This window comes from Saccopteryx bilineata, chromosome 2, assembly GCF_036850765.1.
Source record: "Saccopteryx bilineata isolate mSacBil1 chromosome 2, mSacBil1_pri_phased_curated, whole genome shotgun sequence".
In the NCBI taxonomy this organism is placed as follows: domain Eukaryota; kingdom Metazoa; phylum Chordata; class Mammalia; order Chiroptera; family Emballonuridae; genus Saccopteryx; species Saccopteryx bilineata.
Window position 1 is genome coordinate 286,569,825 of NC_089491.1, and position 18,636 is coordinate 286,588,460.

Here is an 18,636-nt window from a genome sequence, read left to right on the forward strand (position 1 = left end):
AAAGATCAACTCTGTGAAAAGGACAAGGAAGATATTAATAGTGTGAGGAATAGTGTTTCCCCCTCCCAGAGCCTCTAGAAAGGGTCTCATCGGTCCACAGGAAGATGTCTGAAACATTCGAAAACCGCCCGCCGAGCTAGACCAGCAGGCGGCACAAGGGTCGGTCGGGTCAAGTTCAGTGAAACCAAGTTCAGTGTGCATTCATGAAGTCCTTACTCCGTGTCACACAGGCACCGTGCTGGGAGCCGAAGATGCTGAGATGACTAGGAAATCATCTGCAGTAAGGAGCCTGAGTCTCATGGGATTGGCAAAGGGGCAAGAAGAGAGTTTGGGGGGGGTGATGTGTGGACTGCTCTGACAATAGAGAAGGGCAAACACTCTCAGAAGAGGCTGCACCTAAGATATACAGTATATGGAGGAACAAAAGGATTCAGGGGCAAAACCAGAAGAGATTAACAGGTCACCATTCCTGAAGTATGAAGTGGAGGGGAATTGTTGAAGGTTTCCTCCTTGCCTTCCCTCCCCCACGTGGTCTGGGACCCCAGCTCCAGAATGAAGCCTGACTAGTGGAAGCTGACCAGTTACTGCATCCCTTAGGCAGAGAGAGAGACGGATCCAGCGATGGGCCAGCCTAAGTCTTCTCACAACGCAGAGTTGTAAGGAGTGGCTTCCGGGGGACTGCTGGGAGGGAACACCCTTTGTCCTCTGATGAGAGAGCTCTCGGAAGCCATCCCGATTCCTCCTCTAAACCTTTTCTATGGCGATGTGATGCCTGGAACTACCATCCTAAGGATGTAGGTCACACACAGAGGAGGCCAAGGCCATGACAACTGCAGAGACACACAGTTGGAGCCTGGATACAAGCACGACTGGAGCCTATGAACCCCCGTTATCATTTACATCAGTTTGAACTAAGTTTTCTCTTACTTGCAATGAACAAGTTCCAATTAATACAAGATTAATCTGAGATGGTGTTGAAGAAATAGAGACCACCATCTGGAGCACCTTTCGTGCCGGGCTGAGAACCCCGAGCACCCTCCAGCAGGTCCTGCGACTCAGGCAGTACCGTCAGATGGGGAGTAACGAGGCTCTCAAAGGTGCCACCAGCTGAGCTGGGGAAGACTCTATTTTTACTGGATTTCCTTCAGTTTCACAAGGTACCTGCTTACCTATGACGAGGCTGTGTGTTACCCAGGAAAAGGAGGGGACAATGTCAAGGAAGGTCAGCGGTGGCAAATGCAACAGTGGGCCATTAAGATGAGGAGAGAAGAGTGTCACTTGGACTTAACACTGGGGGTCAAAAGCAACCTCAATGTAATGATGTGGACACGTCAAAGCCACGGTGAACAAGGAGAGAGATAAGATGCCGGCTAAGAGGGTATACAGGTAAGTAAGTTTGGTTTTTTAAAATGGGAGAAACATGAAAATATCTGTAGTTTTAAGGGAAAGATCTAGGTAAAATAAGGGGAAAGACGAAGACAAGATCTAGAAGTGAGAAACAATAGATACAGTGAGGTCCCAGAACGCAGAATTCTTGTTCTGTGAAGGCAGGCTGTGTCTTTTTTACTTCTCTTTATATCCCGAGAGATCTACTATCATGACCAGTACTAAGTAGCTACTCAAAAGTATTGGCAGGGGGGAAAAAAAGAGCTATTATGAAAAAATAAAAATTTTTTGGCAGATCTTATGAAAACACATTCTTAAAACAGCTCTCATTTCTGAGAAATAAAGTACAATGTATGGAGTGTTTTAACGTTTCATGACTAACAAAATGATGCATTGCTACAATGAGACGTTTTGACTGTAGATACATCAAACAAGTAAGGACACTCACCTAGGGGAAAAATAATTCAATTAGAAAAATAAACTTGGAGTACTTCCTTTCTAAAAGGTACTGAACTTGACTTCAAAAAGCTAGGCAAGTTGCCATGTGCGATTTTAAGCTACTTGATATTAGTGGTAGCTTCTATGCACTGGGAAGTGACTTTACAACTACTTATCTGCACTGTCTAATACAACAGCTAGTGGTCACACTTAAGTGGCTGGTCAAACTGAGACGTGCTGTGAGTGTAAAATAACACTGCATTGAGAAGACTTGGAGCAAAAAGAGCATGTAAAATGCCTCATTAATATTTGTACATTGATTATATACTGAAATACTATTTTGAATATATTAGGTTAAAAATATATTACTGAATTTTAAAAAGTATTGGAGATGAAAAGGTAAGAATAAATGTGGAGGTAGATCTACAAGTTTAGGAGTTGAAGGTGTCTAGAAATGAGTCTCACTTTGTTAGGTAAAGTCTGAGGCAAGGTCTTCCGCAAAGTGTAAAAGCTTGCATATTTCTCTACTATGCAGCCTGTGACCCATTTTGATTTTACGCCTTCTACTTCCTGCTTCCTTAGTCTAAAGCTCATAAGTTATCCCCCAAAGTCAGAACCCCCTGCTTACCAACATAAATCCCACTATCCTTTAGTCTCAACATAGACCATTTTCTTGGGAAAGAAGTTCCTATTATCCTGTCTAATTTAGTGTCTAATTATTTCCTAGCAAAGGAGCCAGTACTTAATTCAGCCTTCCCGCCACCACATTGGATAGGACAGTGGCCAAGATTATAGGCTCTGTAAATAACTTCAATGCTATTTAAATTAATCTAGAGCAAATAAATAAGGAAGACTTGAAAATTATTTTTAGGAAGTAAATGCAAAATTAATGCCAAATCCTGACAAAGATCCACACACAACGAAAATATAAGGCTAACCACACTTGGAAATACTGATCCAAAACATCCTTAATAATAAAACATAATCCAACAGCATATTAGAGAAATAATTTACCAAGTGAGGGTTATTTCAGGAATGCTAAGATCAATAATAGAAAATCTACTTATATAATTCATCCTTTTAATAAATCTAAAAAGAAAAATATAGGCTTATAAACACTGAAAATACATTTTAATTAAAAAATAATTTTTAGTAATTAGGCAAAACCCACTAAATTCTTCTTTAACATGATACTTTTTTATCTATTTTAACCCCAAGTCCATTATCATAATGTCAAGACAGCAGGCTTATTACCATTAACGTCGGGCAAAGACAAGAATTCACATTATCACATTTTTATTTGACATGGTATGGGAGTTACTACCAGTGCAATTAGACAAGAGAATGAAATTAGAAGCATAAAAGCTTGTGAGGAAGAAACAACCTGATCGGCACTCGCACAGGACATGTCTGTAAGCTGAGATATGCCAGAGCGCCAACTGAAGCACACTCATCGAGACCTCAGGAAGGTAGCAGGGCTAAAGATTAACGCCCAGACATCAGCAGCTTTCATATACACAAACCGTCATCATTTAGAATGTATGTATATATAAAAGCAAACCTCCTCTAACAAAAGCACCCCCCAAAAAAAATACACAGAAGTAAATCTAGCAAGAAATATATAAGCGCTATATAAAGGGAAAAAAAACCTTTAAAACTCTATCACAGGACTAAAGACTTGAACAAGTACAAATATACTGGCTTCCTAAACAGAAAACCTTAATTTTATAAGGATTTCTTTCTTAGTTAAAAATGTTAACAGGATTTGAAACAAAAACACTGCTAGTTTTTGTTATTCTTGTTTTGTTGTTGTTTGTTGTTGTTTTGGGAGCTAGACAAGCTACATGAAAAAAAATGGCTAGGAGAATTCTGCAAAAGAATAGTAGTGACCAGTCCTACCAAATATTAAAACATACTACAGAGCTTCAGTAAATAAAACAATATAGAGAGGCACATGAAAAGATACAAATAGTAGCACAGTGACATGAATGGATCTCAAAACTCTAGTGCTGACAGGGGCTGCACATGTTATTAAATTTTTGTTTTTCTCTGGTCAATCTATCTTTTATTGCAGGGAAGTCTCAGCCACGGACCCATGAGGGGAGAGGGAAAATTATTTTTCCTCCCCTACAGAGAAACAGGTTCTACCATCTAGAGTGCCACAGGCTACTATCCAGGTCTATTTAAGGGCCCTCTAAAGTGTTTGCACAGGGATAAAATCAACTAACGACACATTTCTTATAACATACCTGTTGTCAAGCAGTGCAAGATTGTACATATAAACTGTACTCTGATAAAGTTTTTCCCCCACGGGGGAATGGGTAAAGAATTCCGATACTGCTGCTATAGATGTATAGTGGAATTGAACAATTAAATTAATAGATGGAAGATAGTGAGAACCAAATTTCTCACTGTTGGAGAAGAGCAAAGGGAGAAGACTAGTATGATCGATGGATTAAATTATAAATTAGGTAATGATAATCAGATTATAGATTAGAGCTGGAGACATCAGTATGAACTCACGCTTACCTTACTATGTATACAGATGGTGACATACAGAAATGTTTATAGATATGTTAAATATGAGTTAGTAGACACAGGTCTCTTTCCCTGTTCAGTCAGTTGAGGGAGTCTAGACACAACACCACCCCCATCTAGTTTTTAATACCACTCTTCAATGGAAAGAATCAGGGCTCCATGCAGAACACTGACTCCAGGACCCAGGAGGAAATATATAAAATGAGCCCAGAGCAGGTGGTTTTGATGGAAAAGAGTGCTCAAAAAAATAAAAACAGAACCAAGACCCACATTGATGAGGGTATGTCAAAGGGACATAGAGGTCAACTGAAAGAGCTCCCATTAGCCAAAGCTGGACCAATTTGAGCAATAAAATCAATAAAGGAATATGGTATTATAACCTAAAGTGTAAAATTAATATTCATGAGTCCATATAATATAAAAAAATGATTAAATAAATTAATGGGAGAGAAAAGACAATTCTCTCATGTAGAATAATTCAATATATGTTATGTAGACAGTTTTTTAGAAGGTGGATCTCAATTCCCCATTCCACTGGTATGGACTATGCATAATGATCTCCGTCAAAGAGCACAGCATGGAAAGGGGGGGAGAGAGTAACTTTAACACCCGACCAGAACTCCTCAAAACTGCCAAGGTCATCAAGAACAAGTCTAAGAAACTATCACAGCCAAGAGGAGCCCCTAAGTAACATAGTATACTAGGTGGGATCTTATAACAACAACAAAACAACAAAGGATATTAAGTAAAAACTAAGAAAATCTGAATAAAGTATGAACTTTAACTATAATATATCAATATTGGTTCTTTAATTGTAACACGTGTCATACAAATGTAAGATGTTCCTAATGGGAACTCTTTACCTTTGCAATTTTTCTGTAAATCTAAAACTGTTATAGAACATTACGGTTTGTAAAGAAAGAAAAGCAAACATCAAGTAACTGCCAGAACATCTGAAGTTCCTCTTCTCCTTTCCCTCTCTCACATGATGTCCCCTTTCCACCAGATGAAATGGTGTCCTTGATTTTGCGTTTCTTTGCTTTTCATAAAAAATTTTGCCATGTCGCCATGTCCTTGAGTAATATCTTGTTATTCTGAACTTTATATCAATAAAGTTATACTGTATGTATTTTTCAGTTGGTATCTTACTCCCATTTAACACTGTAGGTGCGAGCTGACCCATGGTGGTGTATGTGGCTGCAGCTCAATTCTTTTCATGGTTGGCGGATAGTCCACTGGCTGACTGGAACACCATGTACACTGGAATGCCTCCTATTATGTTGGATATCAGGTTGCTTCCAGGTCTTGCTGTGGCCAAAGACATGGCCACAAATGTTCTTGTGCGTCCATGTAAGAATTCCGATGTCATAAACACCTAGAGGTGGAATTGCTGGGTCATAAGGCGTGCATGTTTTCAACTCTGTTCCCAATGCCAAAGGGTTTTTGTCCTGCCAATTTAGATAATCTCTGATGAGAATTTACTTTTCCTAAATTTTGTTCCTTGGAAATTTAGGGATCAATAGAGGCACTTTTTTTCCCCCTCAAAGTTTTACATTCTATGTGATTTAAAAATCATTATTTGGTTTTTAAATCACAATTTCATATTTGTAACAACAACAACAAAAAAATGGTGGTAGATGCCAAATTGTGCTACATGAGAAATTACCATACACCTTAACTTGTCCTGGGAGATTAACTTGCTCAATATAGAGATATTTCTGCCATCTGTGAGCATATATTTGAACTTAGTGTACAAGGGAAAAAATAAAGACTTGGCATTTTCCTACTGAACAAGGTGCCAAGTTCTATTCTTGTGAACTGGCCTTCATCTGAGATAAGTTTAATTACATTCCTAAGAAAGAGGGAAGGAAAAGAGGGAGGAAGGGAGAAAGGGAAGGTACGGAGGGAAGGGAAGGAAGGAGGGAAAGGAAGGAAGGAGGGAAGGGAAGGAAAGAGAGAAGGATGGGAGGGAGGGGAGGAGGGAAGAAGGGAGGAAGGAAGGAAAGGGGCGGGGTGGGGCTCTACAAAACAAGACCTAAATCTTTCCTCCAAAGATGAATCAAGAAATGAAGCTTATACTTCTTTTTCCTTGAAAACCTCCAATGACTTGCATTTAAGCCATATACTGGTATACTAGAAGAGCGTTTGAGGCACTGTAAAATTCATCACTCTCGCACTCAAAATTCCATTGATGTAAAACAATTCTCCATTTCTGTAGAGAAACACTAAACTAATGACAGTGTGAATTAGTGCGTTCTGCTAGCAGAAGTGATTTCAGTACTGAAGGCCCCACCTGAAGGTCGCTACCATCCATCCCCCCATGCCGTGGACAGGCTGGCACTCTGTGCACATGTGTTTACTGTTAACCCAGGCAGCTCACTGTAGAGGAGAACCAAGGAGGAAAAAGAAATAAATCTTAAAGTTTCTTTTCAAATGGGGAGATGGAGAGATGTGTGACAAAAACCTAGGGAGCTTCCTATTAAGCAAGGGCTCACCCATAAGCAAAACTACGTCCAACAGTGCATCTGAAGCTAATCAAAAACCTACTCACTGCTTCTTAGGCAGCTGCTCTGGGCTCTGGTGGCAACGTCTCAGCACAGGGCCACCCAATTCAAAGGTCAGGGACTTGGGAAAGGAGTTAGAACCACGACAGCTTCTGCAGGGCTCCATCTGATGGTGGTGCATTCTCCTCAGATTCCCAGTGTGCATTTCTGTGGGCCCTTCCAAGAAGAGCACTGGACATGTCAACTTCACTCACCTATAGCCCACCTCATTCATAACAACCGTGGGTGCCATAACTAACACGGCTACCCATACCTGGAGACTATGAATGAAACAAGAATTCCCCAATTCTGCTTAGGGAAGTATACCAACTTAGGTAAATATTTCTCAATGAAGCTCACCTTCTTCTGCATTAAGGTTTGTGTGAGAAATCAGTGGGCAAGGATATTCAAAAGACATTTACATACAGCTCTGGCTGGGTGGCTCAGTGAATATAGTCCCAGCATGCCGAGGTCACAGGTTCAATCCCCGGTCAGGGCAATCAACAAGCACACAACTAAATGGAACAAATAAGTGAAGTAAGTTGATGCTCTCTCTTTCTCTCTCTCTCTCTCTCTCTCTCTCAAATCAATAGGAAAAAAAATTTTTTTAAATGCATTTACATAGAACCCAAAAGGACTCCTGTATACAAACCAGGTGAGTATGTTTTCCCTGTGCTAACCATTGCCAGTGCTCCTTTTAGCCAACCATGAAAAACAACAGAGTTTGAAAAAAATTAAGGCCTATAAAATAGTAACCAAGAGAAAGCCTTAAATGTTAGATTGACCCAAGTATGAGTGATGGACTCATCAACCTTTAGCTACAGGAACCTAAGTTATTAAACTTCTCCGATCCTCACTTTCCTCCCCTGTTAGAGGACAATTGGGAAGCCAGGAATTAGACACCAGACCTGTTTCCAAAGCCTGTCTTTTTAACCACCACACTGGACTGGTCCAGATTCTTTAAACAGCGCCAGGCTGGGGGGAACTCACCGCAGCTGGGCAGGCCAGCCAGTTAATCTTCAGGAGTGCCAGAATACCTTCTCCAAATGAAAACCAGGGCCGCTGTGGCTAAACTCCTAGGCACAAGGGGAACAGTGTCCCTCACTAACTTTCACATATGCACAAGCTCAGCAGTTGGGTCTGAAACAGGGGCGCGTCCCTTTTAGTCGTGAGACTAATAAATTAAATATGTTTTGTCACAGCACAAAAAATCACGCGTGAGTGTGGAAGCCACACTTCAGGTTAACCAGCTTTCTCCAAAATCAAATACGCCTCCAAACAGGAATGTCTGCTGTTTCGAAAGCTGAGGAACAAAACTGAGGTTGACATGTGACACTTGAATTGGCCAACTTGACAAACTTTCTACGTTCTCCTGAGAGGGTCATAAGGCTTATTCTCTAAATATCTTAAATGAGAAATTACAGTTATCTTAGGATGTCAGAGAGTGTTACAGCAATTCTGAAACAGACGTGTCGGTTACCTCACCCAGAGCCCCACATAAGTATCACAGAAAAGAGGCCCTGCCGCAGGAAAATCGGTGTTTGTGGGAAGTATGGCATTCTGAAGATGGCGTGCCTTGACCAACAACATTCAAAGTCAAAAACATTTTTAAATTGCGTAGCAAGCAAAACAGAACCGAAAGTTGCACCACAATTTGCAAACCTTACCTTAGACAACAGGAGAGTCCGCCATCCCCAAAGCTGCCGCTCAGGATTATCCCACGGGCAAAAACGACACCAGGGACTGGGAGACAACCTCCGGAAGTCGGGCTGCACCCCACCACCTTCTGACTCGGTCAGCCCCCCCCCTGCAGGATTTCAAGTGGAGAACCACGCCCCACATGACAGAGCCAAGTGTGATCCTCTCCATTATCCTACCAGAAGGCCGACCTGCAGCCGTGCCCACCACCCTCCTTGACTCAGCTGCCTTCCATGATGTCAAATGGCTTAGCCTACCCCAGGCCAAACCAATCTAATCTACCTTTAATTCTAGTCATTTGTGTTTTGTTTTCTCAATCCAAGAAGAGAGCATGGAAGCGGGATGGACTAAGATGGTCTGGGGACCGAGGGGGGGGGAGACTTCAGAGAGAGGGGACATGGGTGCAGGGTTTAGAAGAATGGATGACTGACTGCCAAGTGGAGAAGGCAGGAAGAGCATTCTAGGCAGAGGGAACAGCATGTGCGAAGTCCTGGAAGAGGCCTGAAAGGCCCCAGCAGGCTCGCAGGGCTAAGAGGCTGGAGAAGCCAGCTATCCATGGTCAGGAGAAGCCCCTTGTTTGCCTCACTGAAGGGACAGAACTAGATCCTGGAAACAGAGGGAAACCAAAGAATCTGGATTTGGTCAAGGCCCTTTAGTCAAGCTCCTGTGTTCATGGAGTCTGATGTTATCATGCCAATACCTCCTTCCTCAACTTTCCTCCACCTTCCTCCACCACACAATCAGGTATTGTTACCTACAGCTCTTACAGCTCCTCAGACTGTTTCCACTAACTACAGAAGACCTGAGGATGGGAGCCTTTTATTTTATTTTTTAACTTGTATGAATATTGAGTGAATGCTCAATGAATTCCCAGTTTTTATTAATTCAGATTTTTCCAGGGGTTAAATTCAGCAAACTAGGTTCCAGGGATAAGAGTAGGAAAAGTTCCAAATCAAAGTCCCCATAGCCTTAGTACTGGCTGCAAGTGGCAGAATCCAGAACCACAAAAGTTAACTTCAAAAGCAACTACACTTGGGACTACCCTCCATGAACTTGGACTCCTCTCCCTTTCTGCCCAGCTCTGTTCCACCACCCAAGCTGAGAGTCACTCTGACTCCTCCTGGGAATACTGGGCCAGGAGGAATAGGTACCAGTCCCTCCCTGGTTCTGAACATACCCCACCGACTAGGAGGGCGGCGGACAATCAATGCATTTAGCAAGTGCATCTGGCCCTGAAGTGAGAGGGAGTCTGTTCCTGGGTGTAAGTGCCAAGTTGCAGGAGGTTACCATAGCAACTCCAACAGGGTGCAGCAGTGGGCAGCTTTGCACAGAGGTGCAAAAAACCCATTCCCTAACATCTGGGCTTTTGCTGTGCACATGGGATCCTAACAGGCACATCATAGCTTTAGGCCCTCGCTTTGGGATTCTGCAAAAAAAGAGGTGGAATTTTTTAATATTTGCTAGTCTAATGGTCCCTTTGTCGTGCACCACACATGTCTCCATGTAGCACAGGACACACTGCATGTAAAGTTCAAAACAGGCTCTTCAGAAACACACAATTCCCTTTACTCTTTCCTATGCACTATGACAAACAGACTGTACTTGCCTGTCAGCAGGGCTTCCACACGAGATTTACAGCCCCGACTAACCAGCAATTGCACATTGTGATGAGCAGCATATCCACAGTGTCCTCACTCCCAGTCAGCTCCCCGTTCTTCTATATTATTAGTACATTTTTAATGCAAAAATAAATAATGCCATCAAGAGCATAGGTTGGTTCAATGGCATTGCTGAGCTGCGCTCCAGGCCTGTAAACCAACTCGTCCAAGGCCAGGAGATTTCAGAAATTGTTTTTCCATAGGAATGGGAAACTTCCTCATGTTTTCAGTGTGAAGCTATCCGTTGTGAAGAAAGAGCAAGAAGAGATGTCAGGTGACATTCCACTTGTGGCTCTAGCCTATGTGTCCATCAGGAAGCCATGTCCCTGCAAAGTGAGTTCTAGCTGGTGGGGCATAAAGGAGCTAAAACAGTCTCCTAGACATTACCATATTTTTTCTTGAATCTAGAGACTTACTTGTGGTTATTTCTGAATTCTCTCCTGGGCAAAATAAGAATGATGGACAGCATCACTAAAGAAACCGGATTGCACAGTGGGTGTGCCCAGCAGGGTGAGAGAGACACCTGCCATGAAGAAGCAAGGGGAATTTCAGTTGCAGAAATCACAGGAACTTGTGGGGGGGGGGGGGGCTTCGCCAGGTGCTGGGGCAGGACCACAGTCCTTTTCCCTTTGCAACCTGGTAGTGAAAAGTGGGGGGTCAGAAGTGAAGTAGTTTCTGGTACCTGAAGGAGTTTTGTGGCCTAAGAGATGAAAAAAGGGGTACCAAGAGAGATATGTGGACAAAGGAAGGATGGAAGAGCGGTTCACCCAGGGAGGCCAGGGGTGCCTCTGCCTACCCAGGGTGTTCTCAAGAACAAAGAGGAGAGCAAAACCACGAAAGGAGTTCAGCTGGGTGACTTCTCGCTCGATCCAGGGACCTGTGAGGTGGCACGGAGATGTGGAGGTGGCTGTCATATTTGTAGGTATGAAGTAGGACTCACCAGGATGGACACTAGAGGTACAGGAAACTTGAGTGTCCTGGAGGAAAGGCCAGAGAGAGTGTCAGTAACCTGGTGACAGATAAGGAGCTCTCAGTAAGTGAAGAGGCAGCCAGTGCAATGTGGCCCGCACACGCCTGGCAAGGCGACAGACAGCAGATACCTGTTTCCTACTCCCCCAGGAAATGCTGTGGGTGGACGTGGGTGTCCAAGGAGTAGGAAGCGAAGAACTGAGCATGTGGCCAGGGAGTAGGTAGCCAGGCTTATGGGGGCCCAGCTGGTAGCAGCCCCGTGGGGCTGTCGATGCGCTCCTGAATGAAGGCTGGGCGGTCAGGCCGGGAAGGTTTCAGGGACACTGGCAACCTGTTCCTCTGAGTCAGGGCAGATGCAGGAGAGTGAGGGCCCAGCACTCAGGTGGGATGTGGGGAGAAGTCAGGGGCACCGAGGCGCCAGCCCGCAAGTGGGTGTGGAGAACGGCCTGGAACGGGGCGGATCCAGCGAGGTAGGAGTGGGGGAGGGGAAGTCGCCGGCCAGTGGATGTGTAGCGCGAGCCGAGGTGGGGGGTGGGGAGCCGGGCCAGCGTCTCCGGCCGCCGCGACCTCCCCCGGGACTCACCCAGCACGAAGTAGGGCAGCTCCGTGTTCTCCAGGTCGTCCACCACGACCATTTCTCCCGGGAAGTCGTTGCGCACCGAGAAGAGGAGCTTGGGCTCGGAGGCCGAGGGGCTGTGCATGATGCTCAGGTCGTTCTCGCGCAGGAAGGGCAGCGCCGACACCGTGATGCTTTTGAGCTTGCACTCCAGCTCCTTGGAGGGATCCACGTCGCCGGCCGCCGTGGCCAGCACCGCCGCCGGCCCCCAGCAGCAGGCGAGCAGGGCGCAGAGCCCGGCTAAAGCCATCTTGAGCCCCGGCACCTTCCTCCCAGCGCCGCGAAGGTGGGGGAGGAAGCGAGCCGGGAGGGAGCGAGCGGGCACGCGCGGGAGGCGGGGGCGGTGGGGAGGGGACGCGCAGCGGGAGACCCCGGTACCCAGAAAGAGATGCCGCTTGCGGTGCGCGGGGCTTAGCGCTGAAGCCTAGAGAGCCCGCGTTCTTTGTTTCTTCCAGACGCTGAGCTGGGGATGGGAAAAGGGAGGGGGGTAAGAGAGGAGTAAAAGGGAAGGAAGGACGTCGGGAGGAAAGAGGAAGGGAGCCCGGGATTCTAGGGAATCAGGTCAGCCCCCAGCAGGCTCCCCGTGCTCAAGCCTTTCTCCTCTTTTGCATCCCTCCCGAGGAGCCCACGCTTGGCTATTGACAACCTGCCAAGCATTTCACAAACCGGTCTTTGCAATGCAAAGTCTTCCCTCTCGCAACGTTATCCTGAAGGCTCGGGAAGGGTACACGCCTTTAAAAGCGCTTACTCAGAGCAGGTGTGGGGGGATCCCTCTAGATGCAAATACACCCTCAGTTATTTTGTGTATATAGGTGGTCCCGTTCTTGTCTTTTTTTAAACCACTAGTTGGACTTGTTTATTGGATAAGCTGGTGTCGGGATCAATGCACTGTGGATGTTTTACTCAGCACTAACTTGGCAGAAATAGTTAAAGAAAAATATTAATTCTATAGATATAGCTAGATTGAGTTGTAGATATGAACAACAGAGAACAAAGCTAACCTACTACATACAGTTAAGCAGCAGACCAGAACTTTCATTTGCAACTTCACTCTGCCTCTTTGCTTCATTTCTGTTATAAATGTTATCTGTTGTAATCAATATGAAGATGACTGGGGGAATGCTATAATAAGAAACGTTGAGCCTTTAATTTTAGAGAACCCAGTGACTAGAACAGAGCTAGAAGAAAATGAGATAAAGTTTCCAAGCACTCTTAACAAATGGAAAAGGAATAAAAGAATATCCTTGGGTATGGGTCAAGTCAGTCCTCGGCCCAGTCAAGAGTAGAGCAGGGTAGATGAAAACAACAGCAACAATGCATATGTTTTGTTTCCCTTAGTGCTGGGCTATGTTGCCTTAAAATGATGACAGTGTGCAATAAACAGTAGTAGAAAATGACATTTTTGTGTGCTGGAATCTGGTCTTTAACTGAACTTTCTCTGATATGATGACCAATAACGTTTTGGAGAAGTATGCCCCTCCACCATAATTGATTCAATGCTGATTTAAATACTAGGTGCTGTAAGACTGTTACTGGTAATTCCTACTCTCTAGGAATTTAATGCACTAAGCTCTCCAAAGAGGACTCCCATTTTAGAAACAATGTCATTCTTATTCTACCTGGTGTCAATTTATTGGCATATGTGAATGCATGTCCTTAAAAATAAGCTTTTGCCACATATTTCACAAAGTTTCTCTAGTTGATGAATGGGAATAGAGAAAAGGAGCCATATTTACCGCAAAAGAAAAGAAAGAGAAAGAAAGAAAACTTCATGGCAAGTCTGAATGGAATGTATCTGAGAACTGACCCAGTGGTATAGTACCAGGTAGCACTGCAAACTCCTGCAAAACAGACTTACCAGCTAACGACCTTTCTAAGACTCATCCTCACCTTTGTTACTCCCCTAGGAGGCACTGAGGTGGAAAAAGACTCCAGGATACCTTTTTCCTACTCTCAGTAGCATAAAAAGCAGTATTAAACTTAGTTATACAAGGTTTATCATTGAAAAATCAGGGTGAACGCCAGGAAAACACGCGTATTCCTAGAATGTGGGCAAACGGCAAGAAACTATGAGATCATCTATTAACCTAGCCTCCTGTTTAACAGATGGGGAAATTGAGGCCAGTGAAATAGGTGTTTCACCCAAGATCATTCTGCTAAGGAGGGGTGGAGACCACAAGATATTTTTTTCCTTTGTGCTCTTTCCACTACACAGGTATGGAATATTTAGGTGCATCCATAGATAATCATTGGACTTTATGGGTCATGGTAACTCATTCAGTAAACATATGCATACCTACTATATGCTGGGTATTAGGCTAGGCATGGACGGATACTAGGAGAAAATTACTCCTCTGCTTTTGAGTAGCATGCAATCAATTATCTTGAAATCTTTCTAATTTTCTGAAGTGTCTTGAGTGAATTTAGAAAACCCAAGTGAACCATTTGGGATTCATTTTCTGATAAATCAACTTCTAGTATTCTATGCCTACCTATTGTCATTTTTACATGCTTTCTTATTGATATGTACAGAAAAAATAGTTCATGGATAAAATATCCATTTAAAAATGTATATATAGTTGGAAATAGTTGGGAGTTGGTGTCTAAGCCTTTACAGACTTCTTTCACTATGGAACAGTTGAGTAAGAAAACTGTACAAATAAAAAGAGATAGTATTTTGCCCAAGCACTGAATTCCTATAAACTTGGATACAGTGTCACATGGTCTCCTCTTAGGGAATTAAATACCTAGAGATGGGGGAGAGGTTGAAGTTCAGAAACCAGCCCATCTGAACCGTGTAATGTTTTATGTTTAAATGGGACTGGTAGAAATTTATATGCATCTCACTCATTACCTTTGTGGATACCCAGTATGATGCAGTGAAATAACAGATCTGGATTCAAGTATCAACTCCACAATTTGCTTATTTAGAGGTGAGCCTGGACCATTCTATTTTTTAAAGACTTTATTTGGCCTTAGCCAGTTGACTCAGCAGTACAGCATCAATTTGGCATGTGGAAGTCCCAGGTTCGATTACCAGTCAGGGCACACAGGAGAAGCACCTATCTGCTTCTCCACCCCTTTCCCTTACTGTATCTCTCCCCCTCCCGCAGCTATGGCTCACAGGAGCAAGTTGACCCCGGGTGCTGAGGATGGTACCATGGCCTCACCTCAAACACTAAAATAGCTTGGTTGCCAAGCAACAGAGCAACACCCCAGATGGGAAGAGCATCGCCCCCTAGTGGGCTTGCTGGGTGGACTGTGGTCAGGGTGCATGTGGGAATCTGCCTCCCTGCCTCTCATTTAATAATAAAAAAAGACTGTATTTGTTGACTTTTTTTTAGAGAGAGGGAGAGAGAGAGAAAAAGAGATTGGGGAGGCAGAAAGCATCAACTCGTAGTTGTTGCTTATTGTATGTGACTTGGCAGGGCAAGCCCAGGGTTTTGAACCGGCAACCTCAGCATTCCAAGTCGACACTATCCACTATGCCACCACAGGTCAGGTGAGCCTGGACCATTTTTATCTTCAGTGTCCACAACAATAAAATGAGGTTAGTGATCTCTGCCCATCCCATAAACTAGAGATAATATAAGTGTAAGTGTTTATATGTGCTAAGATACTATAAAATATCAAGTTCTATTATCCCCAATCCTGACTTTTCTCTTGAAATCCGACTTCTTATATTCAGGTGCCAATGGCCTTTCTCCTTGACTCATAATTCTCCCTTGATTCCAAATGCTTCCCTTGCTATTAACATACTCTTATCACAGCTGCCAGGTTGATCTTCATGAAATCTTTCTTTCATTATGCCATTTGAACCACCCGCCACCCGTGGGAATAAGTTCAAGCATGGTTTAGAAATTTAAAAACTCTTCCAAATCGCATACTACTTATTCTCGTATATTTATTGCTTACTACACTGTCCCTGCCCCTCCCCCACAACACACATGCACACTCCAATTAAATTGAAGTCCGTTTTTCATTTTCACTCTTCCTGTGCATTTTGTCTACCTGGAATGCACCACTGTGTTCTCCAGATTGTCCCATTCTTGCAGACCAATACCCAGCCTCATCTATGTCTTGACTGCCTCCTCTCAAAGCTCTGGTCATGGAGGACCCCCTCACATACACACACACACACAGGAGGCCAAAGGCCATTTCCTGACACAATGTGTTACATTCAATATTCTTATTAGCAAAATAGAAACAATAATATATGCCTTTTAGAATAGTTGTGAAAAGGAAATGAAATTATGTATAAAGGATCTGACACATTTTAGGCATTTAGTTGGTGCTCAGTATGATAGCTTTTGCCATTATCCCCTTATTCAATTACTTCAGAATCATCTTTGTGAGATTTTTTTCCCCATGTAGTAGCCAAAAGCAAATTAAGTGATTTACACTCTTAGCTCTATACCCAGGATAAATGATTGTATATGTCTACCAAAAGACATACAAGAACATTCATAGCGGTTTACTCATAATAGATTTAAAAAATGGGAACAATCCACAAAAAAATGGGAACAATCCAAATAGGTACCAATTAGAGAATAAAAAAATGTCATACAATCATGTAACAAAATACTACACAACAGTAAAAAACATGCAACTACATGGATGAACCTCCCAGACATAAAGATAAATGAATGAAACCAGACATAAGAGTAAAAATGTATTACTCTAATACTGTATTTATGAAATTCAAGAACAGGTAACATTAATCTTTGAAGATGGGAATCGGAATATGGTTATCACTGGGAGAGAGGTTTTGACTAAGAAGGTCAGGACAAATTCTTTGGAGTGCTGAAATGATGTGGCTAGTGTTCACACGGATATGTATATAGGCAAAAAGTCATCAAACTGTACACCTGTGGAATTGGTTCATGTATATTATACCTCATTAGGTTTTCTTACAAGACTCAGGACTCCATAGAAGGAAGTACAGGCAACTTTTTCTTTTTTTCATGTTCTTTTCTTGTCTCCCACTTCACCCCTTTTCCTTTTTCTCCCTTAGAGATCTTTGAAATTTTAACTTTCCATTGAAATTGATAACAATCTGTTCAACTATTCTTTCCCTTAACTCACTCCCTTTCCCAGTGTTATGAGAGTCACAGCAGCTAATGTCTTATGACCTGGGACAAGTGCAGGGGGCTTCTGGCACTGAGCAGCGCAGGAGTAAATAACTCAGCAGTTGGACAGCAACAGATTTAGGACGTCACTGGTTCACCTGGATATTTTATCCAATAGGAGATTTGGGGACCCTCTGAGGCCACCACTCTTTGTCACATTTTGTAGCTTAGGCAAACAAATACCTACGGGCTGGAGAAGGAAGGTCAAACCTGTGTAAGATACAGAGGAGGGAATAGAGGTGAAAATGGTGGATGGTTGGGACTAAGGGTGTGTATGTGAGGAATAGTTCTAATTTCCCCCATCCATTCAGAAAATCTGGTTCCTTTATGCTTTTTAGCTAATCCTGATTTACATTACTTTGACATTCATTAAACCTCTGCATTCTTTTTTTTTTCTCCAGTTTTCTTTTTAACAAAATGTTCTAATGTTTGGTGTTGCTCTTCCTTCAAGGTACTAAATTAAACCACTTCTCTCCCTTTTTGACTGTATTTTCTCTATAGTTCTCCTAACACATGACTTACTGTGAAACCCCCAAATTCCTTTGCCAGCTCCAACCCCGAGCTCTTCCACTGAATGGGAGTTTTCTTCAACTATAACTCTCTACTGCTCTTGCCAAAATTCAGTGTAGTGTGCTCGTTAGCTCTACACAATTCAGTTGTGCATCCTCGTTAGGACATCAAGAATATATTTCACAGTCTTTGATTCAAAGTTAATATTTTCTCCCCCCCCCCATCCCCAATTCACAGGCTCAGCTACAGCAGCTGCTTCATAGAAACAAGGCTGGTCCTGTTCTGAATTTCTGGTCTCCCTTTAAAAACCAAATGGAGATGCACAGTCCCTCTTCCTGACACTCACTGAAGTGAAAGGAGACACACAGAAGGACAACAGCACAGGCAGTACAGTTCCCTCTTTGGGAAGCAGGACATTCCCCCCCCCCCCTTCACTTCTCCCCAGAAGTTCTTCTTGCCTTTGTCTTCACAATCCTGTTTGGGGACAGAATGTTTCTTGATTTAGCTGTTTAAAGTCTCTAAATCTGTTTCTACTCTTCTGAGTTTCTTCCATATTTCTCCTCTTTTTCTCTCTCTCTTTTTCACACACACACACACACACACACACACACACACACACGGTGACATAAGTCTTTCTCACTTAGGGACTCATTTCCAGTTAAGTAATTCAGGACCAAGAGGCTAAAATACACAACACGACTGAACAAAAACCTCAAATTAGAAAGGAGAATAACTCAAATGGGTCCCTATCCCTGGGAGTTCTAGTTAAGCAAACAAAATGGTCTGAGACAAATGATTATTAGAACTCGGGAAGATGAGAAGACAATGTAATTAGCTCCCAAGCTTCTTCCTATTCCTCAGTCTCCTTACACTCGCCAACTCCCATCCTTGAATATATCCAAACCCTCCTTCTCCATCCCAAAAAGCCCCTGCTGCAAGGCGGGGAGGGTTCACAGAGCTGGTCCCCCCGCCCGCCCGCTGACCAAAGGAGACAGCGGTGAGGCCCCGAGCCCGCCCTCTGCCAAGTCGCCAGCCAATGGGCGCCCGTGGGGACTGTGGCGCTGCGTCCCATTGGCTACCAACCTACGTGCATAAGAAAGAGAGAGAGAGAGGCAGGCCCGGCAGCATTGTTATCTTAAGACACTCATCTG

General features: G+C 43.5%; 1 protein-coding gene across 6 annotated transcripts in view; it reads right to left on the reverse strand.

Moving 5' to 3' along the window:
- The window catches only part of ASTN1 (astrotactin 1), a 292,150-nt gene extending 279,806 nt beyond the window's left edge, over positions 1-12,344 (reverse strand). For all 6 annotated transcript variants that reach the window (XR_010729358.1, XM_066261216.1, XM_066261215.1 and 3 more), the window contains exon 1: positions 11,814-12,344. Coding sequence is in view for 5 of the 6 variants with exons in the window: in XM_066261216.1 (XP_066117313.1) it covers positions 11,814-12,096 (283 nt within the window). In the remaining variant the exon portion in view is untranslated. The remainder of the gene's footprint in view (positions 1-11,813) is intronic.
- Positions 12,345-18,636: the final 6,292 nt, after the last annotated feature.